The 13,874-nt window shown below is 45.2% G+C and overlaps 1 protein-coding gene across 1 annotated transcript; it reads right to left on the reverse strand.

The window, feature by feature from the left end:
• Positions 1-2,107: 2,107 nt before the first annotated feature.
• Positions 2,108-5,527, reverse strand: LOC100193883 (uncharacterized). Its single transcript, NM_001154553.2, has 4 exons — positions 5,280-5,527; positions 4,894-4,977; positions 2,562-2,644; positions 2,108-2,457 (listed from the first exon to the last, which is right to left on the reverse strand). Exons 1-4 carry the CDS (start codon positions 5,419-5,421, stop codon positions 2,338-2,340), a joined length of 429 nt encoding a protein of 142 aa, NP_001148025.2. The 5' UTR covers positions 5,422-5,527; the 3' UTR covers positions 2,108-2,337.
• Positions 5,528-13,874: the final 8,347 nt, after the last annotated feature.

Below are 13,874 nucleotides of genomic sequence, written 5' to 3' on the forward strand. Positions count from 1 at the left end.
AGCGCCGCCTGCGCCGCTCCGACTGCGGTGCCACTTGACAGAGTGAGGCTGACAGGCAGTCAGGCCCGGCCACAGGCACCATAGGAAGCTCCGCTCCGCCCGACCCAGGGCTCGGACTCGGGCTAAGCCCCGGAAGACGGCGAACTCCGCTCCGCCCGACCCAGGGCTCGGACTCGGGCTAAGCCCCGGAAGACGGCAAACTCCGCTCTGCCCGACCCAGGGCTCGGACTCAGGCTAAGCCCCAGAAGACGGCGAACTCCGCTCCGCCCGACCCAGGGCTCGGACTCGGGCTAAGCCCCGGAAGACGGCGAACTCCGCTCCGCCCGATCCAGGGCTCGGACTCGGGCTAAGCCCCGGAAGACGGCGAACTCTCCACCCGATCCAGGTCTCGGACTTGGGCTCAGCCCCAGAAGACGACGAACTCCGCTCCGCCCGACCCCCGGGGCTCGGACTCCGCCCCGGCCTCAGCCGTCGGTCTCCGCCTCGCCCGACCCAGGGGCTCGGACTCAACCTCGACCACGGAAGACAGACTCGACCTCGGCCTCGGAGGAGCTTACACATCACCCAACCTAGGGCGCAGACCAGCCACGTCCACAGGAGGCACCATCATCACCCTACCCCGAACTGACTCGGGCCACGGGAACAAGACCGGCGTCCCATCTGGCTCGCTCCGCCAGATAGGCAATGATGGCGCCCCGCATACTCTGTGACGACGGCGGCTCTCAGCCCCCTTACGGAAGCAAGAGGACGTCAGCAAGGACTCAACAGCTCTGACAGCTGTCTCTCCGCCAGGCTCCGGTACTCCTCCGACGGCCACGACATCACACCAGCTGGGTGCCAAAATCTCTCCGGCTGCCACAACGACATGTACTTAGGGCGCTAGCTCTCCTCCGCTAGACACGTAGCACTCTGCTACACCCCCCCCCATTGTACACCTGGATCCTCTCCTTACGCCTATAAAAGGAAGGACCAGGGCCCTCTTAGAGAGGGTTGGCCGCGCGGGGACGAGGACGAGACAGGCGCACGCGTGAGACCGCTCGCTCCCTCTCCCGCGTGGACGCTTGTAACCCCCTACTGCAAGCGCACCCGACCTGGGCGCGAGACGAACACGAAGGTCGTAGGATTTCCACCTCTCTCACGCCCAACTTCGGCCACCTCACTTCCCCCCTTCGCGCTTGGCCTCGCGCTCGACCCATCTAGGCTGGGGCACGCGGCGACATTCACTCGTCGGCTTAGGGACCCCTCGGTCTCGAAACGCTGACAGACGTGATCGTTGTCTTGTCCACCACTTTGCTCTGCTGCCACAGCGCGGGTCAGCACACGCATTAAATGTGTCTGTCCCCTGCATGTTTTTGGGTGCCTTTGTCCTATCTGCCTGAGATTGGCTCGGACAAGACGGATTGAGCTGAGGCGACCTCAGGCGGGGTGGAGTGAGTGACGTCGACTTTGGGTGAGGCGGAGCCCTGCTCGAGGTAGGAGACCCTCGGGGGACGTCTCGGTTTTTTTATAGGTGGCTCGGATGTCGCCCCTCAGGAGTTTAGTCCTTATTTCTCTAAGTGTGTTTGTTAGAGGTAATTCGAGTGTTCCTAATTGTCTCCTCCAACAATACGGTTGTACCAATATAATTGATTGCACATGAAATATTCCCTTTTAATATGTACATAATATGGTTAGAAGGGTGGATAAGTTAGTGGGTGGGGAGAAGAGAGAGGGACTTTAAAAGAACACCTGGCACACATAAGATATTTGAACTTTAATGGTCTATTGATTCCCTTAACCATCTAAGGACCTGTTTGTTTGGAATATAATCTGCCTGAGTTATATATAATACAATTAGATTATGTAATCTGATTATGTTATAATCTTAAATAAGCATGACTTAAATCTTGTTTTTAATGTAAAACTGCCAAATCGGCTTAACAAGATAGGGGAAAGCAGGAGCCGGGGGCAAGCCATCGATGCCGACTTGCCGAGCCTAGGAACAACATAAAAAAAACGTAACATTCACGGATCAGTCCCGTCAAATTAGAACGCCAGAATTTTGGTTCTATAACTGCTATGCGTCACACGCTCGCTAACATTGATGTGGTTACTGACATCGCAATATAGGCTAAATATTTAGAGAAAATATATTACCTTGACAGCTTCATCACAAATGTTTAGAGCAAGGTCATATGACAAGGAGCAAGCATTACAGGTCCGTGAACACATTTATTCCCTCTTGTGCCAACAGAAACAGTCCGCAGGACTTGAGATACCAAACATAGACAAATAAGCAGACAGCTTGCCTTGTCTTCCCCCTATTATGATGCTCCGGGACACAAACTCGTAGGAAAGCTATTTCTTGCCACGCAACTTGGTTCCCAGGGCCCTCTCGAGCTTGCTAATGATCTGCTGGTTGGGGATTGCCTTGCCTGATTCATACTCCTGAATCACCTGTGGCTTCTCATTTATCATCTACAATAAACACCACATCCTCATCTGATTAATAGGCCAAACAAGGATCAAGCTACTTCTCAGCTATGGTTGAAGTTCTGAAACCCAATGATACCACCAAGTACCTGAGCAAGTTGTGCCTGTGTCAGCTTCTTATCGAGCCTTGCTTGCATGAGATTCTTCTTCAGATCACTTGGAACTCGCTCATCTAGCATTAAGCGAGAAGAGGCCGAGTTAGTTATTATTATCATGAAAAGGATATGACTGAAATCAAATTACTTCCTCCACAGGTTCAATAGTCCCATCATTTTGAAATCCTTAAAGAGAAAAACCAAACTTAATCTATAGTAATTTTTCATATCCTTGTGACTGAAATGAGACCACAGCCATTAGGCTATGCGCAGCGAATCCCGCCAGGCGCCCCCTCCCCTTGGTTTAGGGTGTGTAGAGCAACCCTACAGGCTACAGCGCTCACCGCTACAACTGCTACAGTGCAAGCGTGATGCACAGTGACCCGCCAGATTCAGGGTAACGCCAGCCGCTCCTCTTGAGTGGTTTTGTATACACGTGAGTATTTATTAGATAGAGAAAATTTGATAGTAGATAAAAAGTAGGTATAAGAAATGATATTTTATGGTTGTAGTGGAATATAGGGGGAGAATATAGGGAGAACCGCTGCGGGAGATAAAAAAAGTAGGGGATGAAATGTTGATGATGTGACGTAAAAAGTGGTATAGGGGGAAAAATTTAGAGGAAACCGCTGCGGATAGTCTTAGCATTGGACTACATGGTACAGTCATAACAATGTGACCATCAAATTGTTGTGCCTTGCCCTGGACACCAGCATCATAGATAAAAGCAGAAGCAAAACCATTGCGAAGCAAGCACCTAGACCAAGAGTAAATGAGATTAGAGACTTAAGAAGGTCCTAGTCTTGAGTGAACCTCAGACACACTTGACTGTTGAGTGTTGACATTAGGAATAACGGGCAAAGGACCATGGTTCAGCAGTACCCTTTTTACTTGCCATGCATACCATGTCCAAAAAAATGACACTGGGTACAATGAGCGCAAATGTGGCATGCTTTTGATCTGCTGTATGAATTTCAGTTACAATAATATTCCATATGCATAGGAATCATGCTATGCAGGTTGCAGAGGACAAACTGACTTCACATCAAACTCGTATCCAGTAATTGTCACAAAATTATCATGTGCACTAACAAGCCACAAAGAGTCACACTCAGACAAGATGCTTATACAACAAATATATTGCCATTGAAGCCTCAATGAACTCACCAAGACACTTATGGTGTGTTTGGTTTGTGAGTCAACTTATGTTTCATAAGGTGATGCATCATGAGCTCATCCCATAAATTTTGGTGAGTCAACCTATGCTTCATAAGGTGATGCATCATGAGCTCATCCCATAAATTTTGGTGGAATCAACCCATTCCTCATGCATATACTAATTATATACCTTATGAAGAATGAGGTGGTGATGGATCAACTCATTCTATTCCACAAACCAAACAAAAAAAGTGAGGAGTGAGAAGATGGACCACCTCATTCCTCAAACCAAACACCCCATTATTGAAGGCATGTTCACTTAGTAATTCATTTTCAGTAGAAACTCAACAACTAACATAAACACATAGTATATTATATAATGGCGTGCAAATAGCTCATTTGTCGAAAGTATAAAATCTTATGAAGATTGATTGATGCAACAAGCAAAATTGTTAAAAACACAAATACAGCAATACTTCAAAACTCACTCCTCTAAGAGCAACTCCAAGAGATTAGCTAAAAAGACTAGCCAAATTTACTAATTTAGCTACTATCTAAAATAGATTTTACAGAAAAAGTGTAGGCTAATCCAACAGATTTGGTAAACCTACGAACTGAATAGAAAGTGAAGCAGGCTATCCAAAAATGGAGGGCGAAGGTGGATGGATAGAGAGCCACTAAATTTGAAGAGTTGTTTACAGAGCCTATTGGATACACTTTTCTACTAATATTAGCTAAATTTACCTTTACAAAACCATATACCTAACCTCTTGGAGTTGCTCTATATTAATGTCATCAGAAAAATATAACATATGCACAGACTGCGTACGAACAAATGGCCTACCAAGAAAACATCATTTTATGAAACATCCATGCTTTGCCATAACTTAATGTAATAACCAAAAACAAAGAAACAATGGATGGATGCACGACGACAATGCTTTCCCATCTTAATCTTAAGAAGAGAAACTTTGGCCAGTGCTGCTAATAAAGTGTATATGTTAAGAGAAAAATATAAACTGCAAGGCATGTGAACATGAACATTATCTCCTAAATAATTTTATCACATCCACCTTTACAAGTGCCCAAATTTATGTATTCGGATCCTAAGCAAACAAGCATCGATGTAATTGTTATGAGAAATGGTACGAGACAGCTGATTGCTCACGGGCGAGGTTTTCGGTGTCGTCGTCGAGGCGCTTGGTGTTGAGGGATGTACCGCTGGATGCCGCCTTGTTCGTACCAGCGTTGTCTGCAGAAAAACACAGATCAAGCAGAATCAGAGAAAGGGAAGCAGCAAAGAGATCTATTAGAAGAGATCAACTCTTCCTCAAACCGTACCAGACTGAAGGATGAAGAATCCCCAAAGTGCACAAAAAACATCATCATAATCAAAGAATAGAAAAAAAAAGAACGAAACCCTATTCGTCGAATCCCATCACCGAACAGCAAACCCGGCTGTGCTGCAAAACGGATGAATCGAAACCCGAAAGATAAAAGACCTCCAAAATCGAGTTAGGGGGGGTAGCAACCAAAATCTATGAAACCACTTACACTTCTTCATGGTATCGATCTCCGCACCGGCGCGGCGCGCGGCGTTGACGGCCTTCTCATCCTTCTTGGCGGCGGCGGTGGGTGCCTTCTTCCGCACAACGACCGGCTCCCAGTCCTGCCTGATCGGTCCGATCCCGGCCATCCCCTTATCCCTCCTTCGCAGTCGCTGAGTCTACGGTCCCTACACGGCAGCCTCTCGCGGGTCTCCCACTCCTCTCTCTCTCTCTCTCTTCTCTCTCTCTTCTCTCTCTCTCTCTCCCCTTTCAAGACGCAACGAAGGGAACGCGAAATGGAGGCGGAGGACAAGAAGAAGATATAGAGGCGGAAGGGGCAGCTTCTCGATAGGGCTGGGCTACCTAAGACTGTCTGCAACGGTTACCCCTAAATTTTTCCCCCTATATCACTTTTTTACATCACATCATCAACATTTCATCCCCTACTTTTTTATCTCCCGCAGCGGTTCCCCCTATATTCTCCCCCTATACCCCACTACAACTATAAAATATCATTTCCTATACCTACTTTTCATTTACTATCAATTTTTCTCTATCTAATAAATACTCACGTGTTACAAAAATACGCAAGAGGAGCCGTTAGCGTTACCCTGCATCTGGCGGTTCACTGTGCATTGCGCTTGTACTGTAGCAGCGGTAGCGGTGAGCGCTGCAGCGTGTAGCGTTGCTCTGCACACGCTAAACGAAGGGGAGAGGGCGTGTGGCGGGATGCGCTGCGCATAGCCTAAGCTGGTCTCGACTAGGATTAGCTTATTTGAATTTTTACTCGAGTTAATCTGATATTATTAACCAGCCAGCTCGTAATCTAAACAAACTAGTACATTTTAGCAAAATAAATTTATATACATATCATTTATATGTTGTATTTATATGTTGTGTTGTATTTATTACCTATAAATTAAACTAATGATTGATAAACTATATTTATACGTTAAATTGGTCTACGTGAATATAACTATGAATTAAACTGATAAATATGTGTGTGAATTGTGAATTGATAAGTGATGAGTTGTATTAATTTAACACTAATGTGTTCTATGAAACTATGAATATAATTAGTATTTTATATTATTTTATATTGTTAAATTAGTTTAAAATTAACTAGAAATTAAATATTATGTATATATTATTTATTCTGCTCTGTCTCACGAGCTAAACGAGTTAGTTCGAGCTCATAAATGAGTTAAGCTAAGTATATAACTCATTAACTTAATAAGTCGAGCCAAACCAGAGAATAATTATGTGTGAATCCGACGAACATGACAGGTGGGACAGGAGTGAAAGAACCGCACGTCGGAGCGATTTCATTGAGTGATAGAACCGCACGTCAGAGCGATTCCACTGAGGAGAACAATGTGCCAGATATTTTCTCACCTACAAGCTACAACGCGGTCTCTTTATTCTTGTGTTTGGATAAGGCTCGATTCCGTCATTCTGTCTTCGTTTTCGGACATATTGGAAACGACCTGAAGAAGCGATAAGAGCTCACTTTTTTCATTTTTGGGCTACCATTCCATTTCCATTTTATCATGAAACAGAAGAAAACTTTCAAAACGAGCCCGTGTAAATAAAACTTTCAAGTTTTCACTATCATTCGTGTTCTTTCTTTGACCTTTTTCGGTCGGTCTTTATACTCATCTTATTCCTCCGGTATCAAAATACAAGTTGTTGGGGACCTTCGGCGTCCGAAGGTCCTCAAAAACAGGATTTAACAGTATTTCTGTAGTACAATATGTGAACAGGTACCCTCAGACTAAAATCGGCATTGCAGCAGACCGGACTAATACGAAGCTTGATACAGAGCCGAAGGTGTTGAGCAGGAAAGCTTCGGCGTAACAGCAGAGAGTGGAACCGACTTAAAGATGAAAAGGCTATTCAGACCTCAATAGATTACTATAGAGTTATTGTCAGATGTAAAGGGCATGAATGTAATTTTGTAAGGGCTGTGTCCCGTGTCTATAAATAGGTGAACAGTATCCCCGTACTGTTCACGCTGACTTGGCATTCGCTTTTTGCGTCACGCTTGTACAATCATTTCCTTCCGATTGAAGGTACACTTGTTCAATAATATTTTTGTTTATGCTCAATAATAATAAATGATTGTTCATGTTTTCCTTTACATTCTTCATATTTCATCCTTCGTCATTATTTGATTAATTTATGAAGGTATGTCCTTCATAACCTTCGTCCGCAAGTCATTATGTCCTAAGGGAAATAGTGCTTCGGAGGACGAAGGGCATTAACGATTAACATTTTCTATGTTGCCTTGTTCTTAAACTCTTAGCACTTGAGAACAAGTCCCCAACATTGGCGCCCACCTCCGGTGAACTCACTTCCATTTCTTGAGCTTTTCAACACCTTCGGAAGGCATCATCTTCGTCATGCCGCCGAAGAAGGCTTCAGCACCAGGGGCTGGCACGCTGCAGCCGCTGGACCCCAATCAAGACGTCCTTTCTCTTAGAGAGGCACGAAGCCAGAAGAGGAAGGCTACCAGTCCAACACCTCCGGAGGATGATCTAGATCAGGAGATTCAAAATCTGGAAATCCTTCAGCAGCAGGTTCAACGCAAGAAGGAGAAGATGGCCAGGCTAGCTGAACTGCAGAGGCAGATAGACGAAGCCTCTGAAGAAGTTCGTCATCTTGCTCAGGATGAGCAACACCGAAGGCCTCAGCATCAAGACCTTCATCAGGAGGGTTTTCCCAACGAAGATGACTGGTATGACAATTTCCATCATGGGAATTTTGTTTTTGATGATGCTTCTCCCTTGTCCGCTGAGCTGCAGGCTACACCTTGGCCTCCGTCCTACAAGCCGCCTCAGCTCCCAGTATTTGATGGCCATTCAGACCCGAAGCAGTTTTTGATGAGCTACGAAGCAACAGTGTCTTCGTACGGTGGCAACGCTTCAGTCATGGCCAAATCTTTCGTTATGGCTGTCAGAAGCGTTGCTCAAACCTGGTATTCCTCCCTTCGACCAGGAACGATTACCTCATGGCAGAAGCTGAAGGACTTGCTGTTGACTAGCTTTCAAGGGTTTCAGACAAAGCCGGTCACTGCTCAGGCACTCTTCCAATACACCCAGGATCATGAAGAATACCTTCAGGCATATGTCCGAAGGTTTCTACGATTAAGGGCACAGGCGCCAACAGTGCCCAATGAGATTGTCATTGAGGCTATGATCAAGGGGCTTCGGCCAGGGCCGTCAGCACAGTATTTTGCCAGGAAGCCACCACAAACGCTGGAAAAGCTGCTCCAGAAGATGGACGAATACATTCGAGCTGACAATGATTTTCGTCAAAGAAGGGAGGAGGCTTTCAGGTTTTCTGAAATAACCAGGGGCTTCGGAGGAAGGTTTTACCCGAGGCATGTCAGATCAATTCACAATTCCACTCAGAATGATGATAAAGGGAGTCAGCAACAAAGGCCACAATATTCCTCACAGGCTTCAGGGCAACAACAAAGTTCCTTCCGACCTCCAGCTCCAAGAGGCAGAGGCGCCAGGGGCTTCGGAGGAAGATTTGGCGATCAACCAAGACGAATCTTTTGCTTATTCTGCGGTGAGAACAAAGGCCATACTACCAGGATGTGCCATGTCACTATTCAGAAGCAAAAGGAAATAGCTGAAGCAGCAGCACAACAAGCTCAGCCGAAGCAGGTCATGCATACAGCTTCGTATCATTCGCCCTACATCCCAGAGTATGTGGGCAACCATCCTGCAGTCTCTGTTGCTTCGGCAAGTCAGCCTCAAGCTTCCTGGCAACAGCCTCCGCCTCCACCTCCGTTGCAGCAAGGCCAGCAGCCAGAAGGGAGCCAATATGCTCCGCATCAAAGGGACTTCAGAGAACAGTCCGAAGCTCGCACGGTCAACAGCACTGTGCCAGAATCAAAGCACATCTATTGACAAATATCCTACCCTAATAGCAGTCTTTTTCATTCAGTTTTATTTTCTGTAATAAAGGACATTGTTTAGGTTTCATGTAATTAGTTTCGGTGATTCCTACAAAAAATGTGTTTTCTTCACAGGCTTATGATAAATAAAAGGGACCTTCGGACTATCGAAAATTTTTCGAAGCAACAAAAAGTCGTTCTAAGGAACGCAGAGTAAGTTTAACGAAGTCACAAAAAGTCGTTCCGAAGGGAGCGCAGTGTAAGTTTTCTGCTCCAAAGTCGTTCCAAAAGGAATGCAGAGCATACAGCGAAAAGTCAACGCTGATACCGCCTAAGTAAAAGGCGAAGAAGCTCCAAAGACGTTCCTAAGGGAATGCAGAGCTTACAGCGAAAAGTCAACGCTGATACCGCCTAAGTAAAAGGCGAAGAAGCTCCAAAGACGTTCCTAAGGGAATGCAGAGCTTACAGCGAAAAGTCAACGCTGATTCCGCTGAAGTAAAAGGCGAAGAAGCTCCTAAGGGAGGCTTATAGCGAAAAGTCAACGCTGATTCACAAAAAGATTATGCGTTTTATCGCGCAAATATGCGTGTATCTTCGGAATATCACCTTACATAGCATGGCATCATCACATCATCTTTGCATAACATAAGCATCATACATCATACTGCATGTGGCATAAGAAGGAAATATGATATCAATCTTCGGGAAAACGCTTTGAAAGAGGGGCAAATCATGCCAAGTCACAAGGAGAAACAATATTGATTTCTGAAGTATAGCCTTGAGGAATGTTTCTACGAAGCTTCAAAACTTTCCAGGATACTTCGGATATTGTTGTGATAAGTGGTAATTTCTCTTCACGAAGCATGAAAAGAAGGGAAGGTGTTTTTTCGTCAAAGACTCAAAAAAGGTACGTATGTAAAGTTTCATGCATCGTAAAGAATTGAACCATAAAGAAAAATAAAACAAATATATTACATACAGGATTACAAGATATTACACATGTTACATTTAAAATGTTTTTACAAATAGCATCTAGTCTTCCCTAAGTACCACTTCTGCAGCTTCGTTCAACAGTCGATCGACAACTTCATCCATAATATCTTCGGCCATCTTTTTAATTTCGTCGTCCCCCTTCGGCTGAGGGCCCGAAGGCGCTTTAGTCGGACCTGAAGCAGGACACGGCTACATTGCTATTACAAATCACAAACAGATCTTAAAAGCCTAAAGATTACAACACGGTAAAAACTATTATTTAGTACCTAATTGACCTTCGGCTTCTGTGCTCTTGACAGCAGCCTCAGCTACTTCTCTTGCATCGTGAATGCCCTTTTCACTTCTTCGAATAATTTCTCCGGCCATTTCTCGGCCACCATTATCCCAGATATCGGTAAAAAACTTTCCACCAATTATGCTAGCTTCGGCCGAAGGATCTTTTGTATCTTCAAAGGACAAAGCAGCTTCGGACTGTGCTAAAATTTTTACATGTTCGCAGCCCTTCTTCTCTAAAATGGCGGCAATTCCTCTGGCGCCAGAGAAGGCACATATATCTCCTCGGCTATTTAGAATTTCTTCGAAGGCTTCAGTTTCGTGGTCAATCCATTCAATGACACCTTCGGGATTGCCCCTCGAAAAGTTTTCTTCACTTGAGAATGCGCCGACCTTGGCGAAGCTAGCCTTTAATTTTTTAACACAATCTATAGATTTATTGTAGCATCTCTTTTTGGATGAACGAAGCTCTTCAACAGTCACTTCTAGGTGATCTGCCCATTGATCGCTGAGTTCACGCTTTGTTTCTTCAAGTATACGTTCTTCTTTGGCTCTGGCCAGTTGTTTCCGAAGGTCTTCAATTTCGCGTTTCTGAGCTTCAGCTTGACTTTTAAAAGCAGCTTCGTCCTCCTTTATTTTATCTATCAATGAGTATAATATTTTGTCTTTTTCGAGACCTTCGTTTCTCAGTTCAATTACTTCGGAACGAAGGTTGCTCAGGGCTATAGTACACCCTTCGTCTTCAGCATCTTTCTGTGCTCTAAGAGCATTGCTAAGTATCAAGCCCTGCAAAAAATATGTGTGTGTGTCAGTCGGTTTAAACGAACAGAAAAATACAAGGATTTCATATATCGTACCTTTAAGCTATTGTAAGCCAGGCTGTCAGCCAGATCGTTCTTCGACAGCACTGAGAGCCCGTCTTCTAAAGTCGGGAATCCGAAGCTCTTGCTCATCTCCCGGCAGACGGAAATTTCCTTACTGTCGGGAAGACAATACAAGAAGTCTTCTTCTCCGCTGCCATTAAATATTAACGCCCCCTTTGGATATTTCAGTTTTTGGGCATAATGTTGGGCCTCTTGTTCTTCTTTTTCTGACAATTTTTTCCCCGAAGCATGACGGAAAATATAATCACGAATTTTGGGGGATGCTTCGGGGGCAACAACACCGGGTTCTTCAACAAAAGTTGGCTTTGTTATTTTTTCTGCCTCACTTCCCAAGGGGTTTCCCTTTGCGGGCTCTGAGGGCCCAGCTTCGGCTTCAGCCCCTTGCTCTGGAATAATAGAACCAGAAGTTTCAACTGTTGTTTCAAGAGTAACAGCAGCCTTCTTCGGAGGTGTGCTCGAAGATTTGATCGTTTCTAGTACATCTAGCACATTAGTCATTCTCTTCCTCTTCGGAGTTACGGCTGGCACTTTTTCATTTTTTGTCCCAATGATTGCTGTAGGACTCAAAACTTCTGATGTTTTAGAGCCCTCAGATGCTTCTTTCACCTTTTCCATTTTTTCTGTGAATGGCGCTTCGGCCTTCTCTTTCGTTTCCGGTAACAAAATTTTTGGTTGTTCCAATTCTGTCGTTGTTGGCACTTCGGCTGTTTCTGCGACTTCTGGCAGCAAAGTTGGCTCGGTTGGTTCTTCAGCTTCGGTGGCCGAAGAAGTTTCTCCGGTAAACTCAGGCACCGAAGCTGGTTCAATATAGCGCGGCCGATGCGTAAGAACCTTTATTTTCTTCCTTTTCGGTTCTGGCTCGCTAGGAGCAGCTGCAGTTTCTTTCTTTGCAGAGGTTGTGTTTTTTCTCTTCTGCCTTCGGGTGGGATAGCAATAGTCAGGGTAGATAAACCCGATGGCATCAAATACTCGATTCAGCCTCTTCTTTTTTCGGCCTCCGAAGGCTGCTGACATTGCAGTATCTTCGGCCTTCGAGTAGGTCCCAAGCAGCTCATCACTTAAATTGTCAATACTTTTCAACCACTCATCATCTGGCTCAATAAATTTATCTCCAAACTTAAAAGTGTACTTAAACCTGATAAGTCCACCTTCGTCGGCCTCTTTAATGGTTTCTTGTGGCATTTCCCATTTCTCCGCAAGCGGCCACACCCTAAAGGCGATATGCTCTTGTACTAAGTCTCTTGTTCCTATAAAAGAACAGACAATTCCGAAGGCTCTCTGGCATTCTTCGGCAGCTTCATTCATTTCAACCTTTGGCCTGCGAAGGCCGAAGCTTTGCCAAATAGGGCGCATAATTATACCCTTGGTGTCTTCTCGTGCTTTCAGGTCATTTTTCACATAGAACCACTCTGTCATCCAGCCGCTGGGCCATCTTTTCCGAAAAGTTGGCACGGGGCAGCTTGACCCAGACCGAGAAACAAAATTGTAGCAGCCAAAGTTATTGTGATACTGTTCCTTACCCCAAGGTATTGTCTCGTATGATAATTCGTGAATATTGCAGAAGCTTTTTGCATCAGGCTTCAGACCCTGGCTTCGCACGGCCCACACGAAGATATTCAGCCTTATGATTGCCTCGGGGGTAAGTTGGTGAAGATAGACTTCAAAGATCTTCAGCACTTCCACGACGAAGCTGCTCAAGGGCAATCGCAGCCCAGCCTTAAAAAAGCTTCGGAACACCACGACTTCATTTTCTTCGGGGTCTGGGCAAGTCTTCTCCCCTTCGTCGGCCCTCACAACGGACAGATCCCGGAAATACCTTCCTCTCATATTAACAAGATGATTCTCTTTAATAGTTGATTTACCATAAACTGAATGGCTTGGTCGCCAGGGGCGATCTTCGGAGTCTTCGCCACCGCTGTCCACATCATAACTTTCACTGTCACCAGTATCTTCAGACAGCCCTTCCAGAATTTCCTTGGTGATCTTTTCTGTGTTGGTCTTCGACATTGCTATAAGAAACCCTAAGTTCTTCTCTTCATCAAGACTCAGCTTCATCTCAGCAGCAGCCTTTTTAGCAGCTTCAGACATCTTCAGAAACACTAAAAAACTGTTTTCAAAGCCGAAGCTTCAAAGCTAAAAGCTTAGCAGATCACAGTGCACAAGAGCTAAAAAATGAGTGAGCGGGAGTGGTTGGCCAGAAAGCGTACAAAATAAGTTTGCGGTATGGCCGTATTTATACGCTCGGTGCGTTGAAAGTTGAAAGACCCCACTTGTCATTGAATGTTGCTATTCTAGCAAAGGGAAGGTGTTTTTTCGGACCTTCGGCGTAAAGCCTTCGTTCATATCGCAATCTGAATTTATTATTTCAAACAAATTAATATTGCGAGGGGCTACTGTTGGGGACCTTCGGCGTCCGAAGGTCCTCAAAAACAGGATTTAACAGTATTTCTGTAGTACAATATGTGAACAGGTACCCTCAGACTAAAATCGGCATTGCAGCAGACCGGACTAATACGAAGCTTGATACAGAGCCGAAGGTGTTGAG

Source organism: Zea mays, chromosome 1 (genome assembly GCF_902167145.1).
Source record: "Zea mays cultivar B73 chromosome 1, Zm-B73-REFERENCE-NAM-5.0, whole genome shotgun sequence".
NCBI classification, from domain to species: domain Eukaryota; kingdom Viridiplantae; phylum Streptophyta; class Magnoliopsida; order Poales; family Poaceae; genus Zea; species Zea mays.

Excerpts from the sequence above, each read along its gene's own strand:
- LOC100193883 (NM_001154553.2), bottom strand. The coding sequence starts at position 5,421 with ATGGCCGGGATCGGACCGATCAGGCAGGACTGGGAGCCGGTCGTTGTG. Across the intron at positions 2,645-4,893 it reads CGACACCGAAAACCTCGCCC|ATGAGCGAGTTCCAAGTGAT; the intron begins GTGAGCAATCAG and ends GCTTAATGCTAG. Across the intron at positions 2,458-2,561 it reads CACAGGCACAACTTGCTCAG|ATGATAAATGAGAAGCCACA; the intron begins GTACTTGGTGGT and ends TGTTTATTGTAG.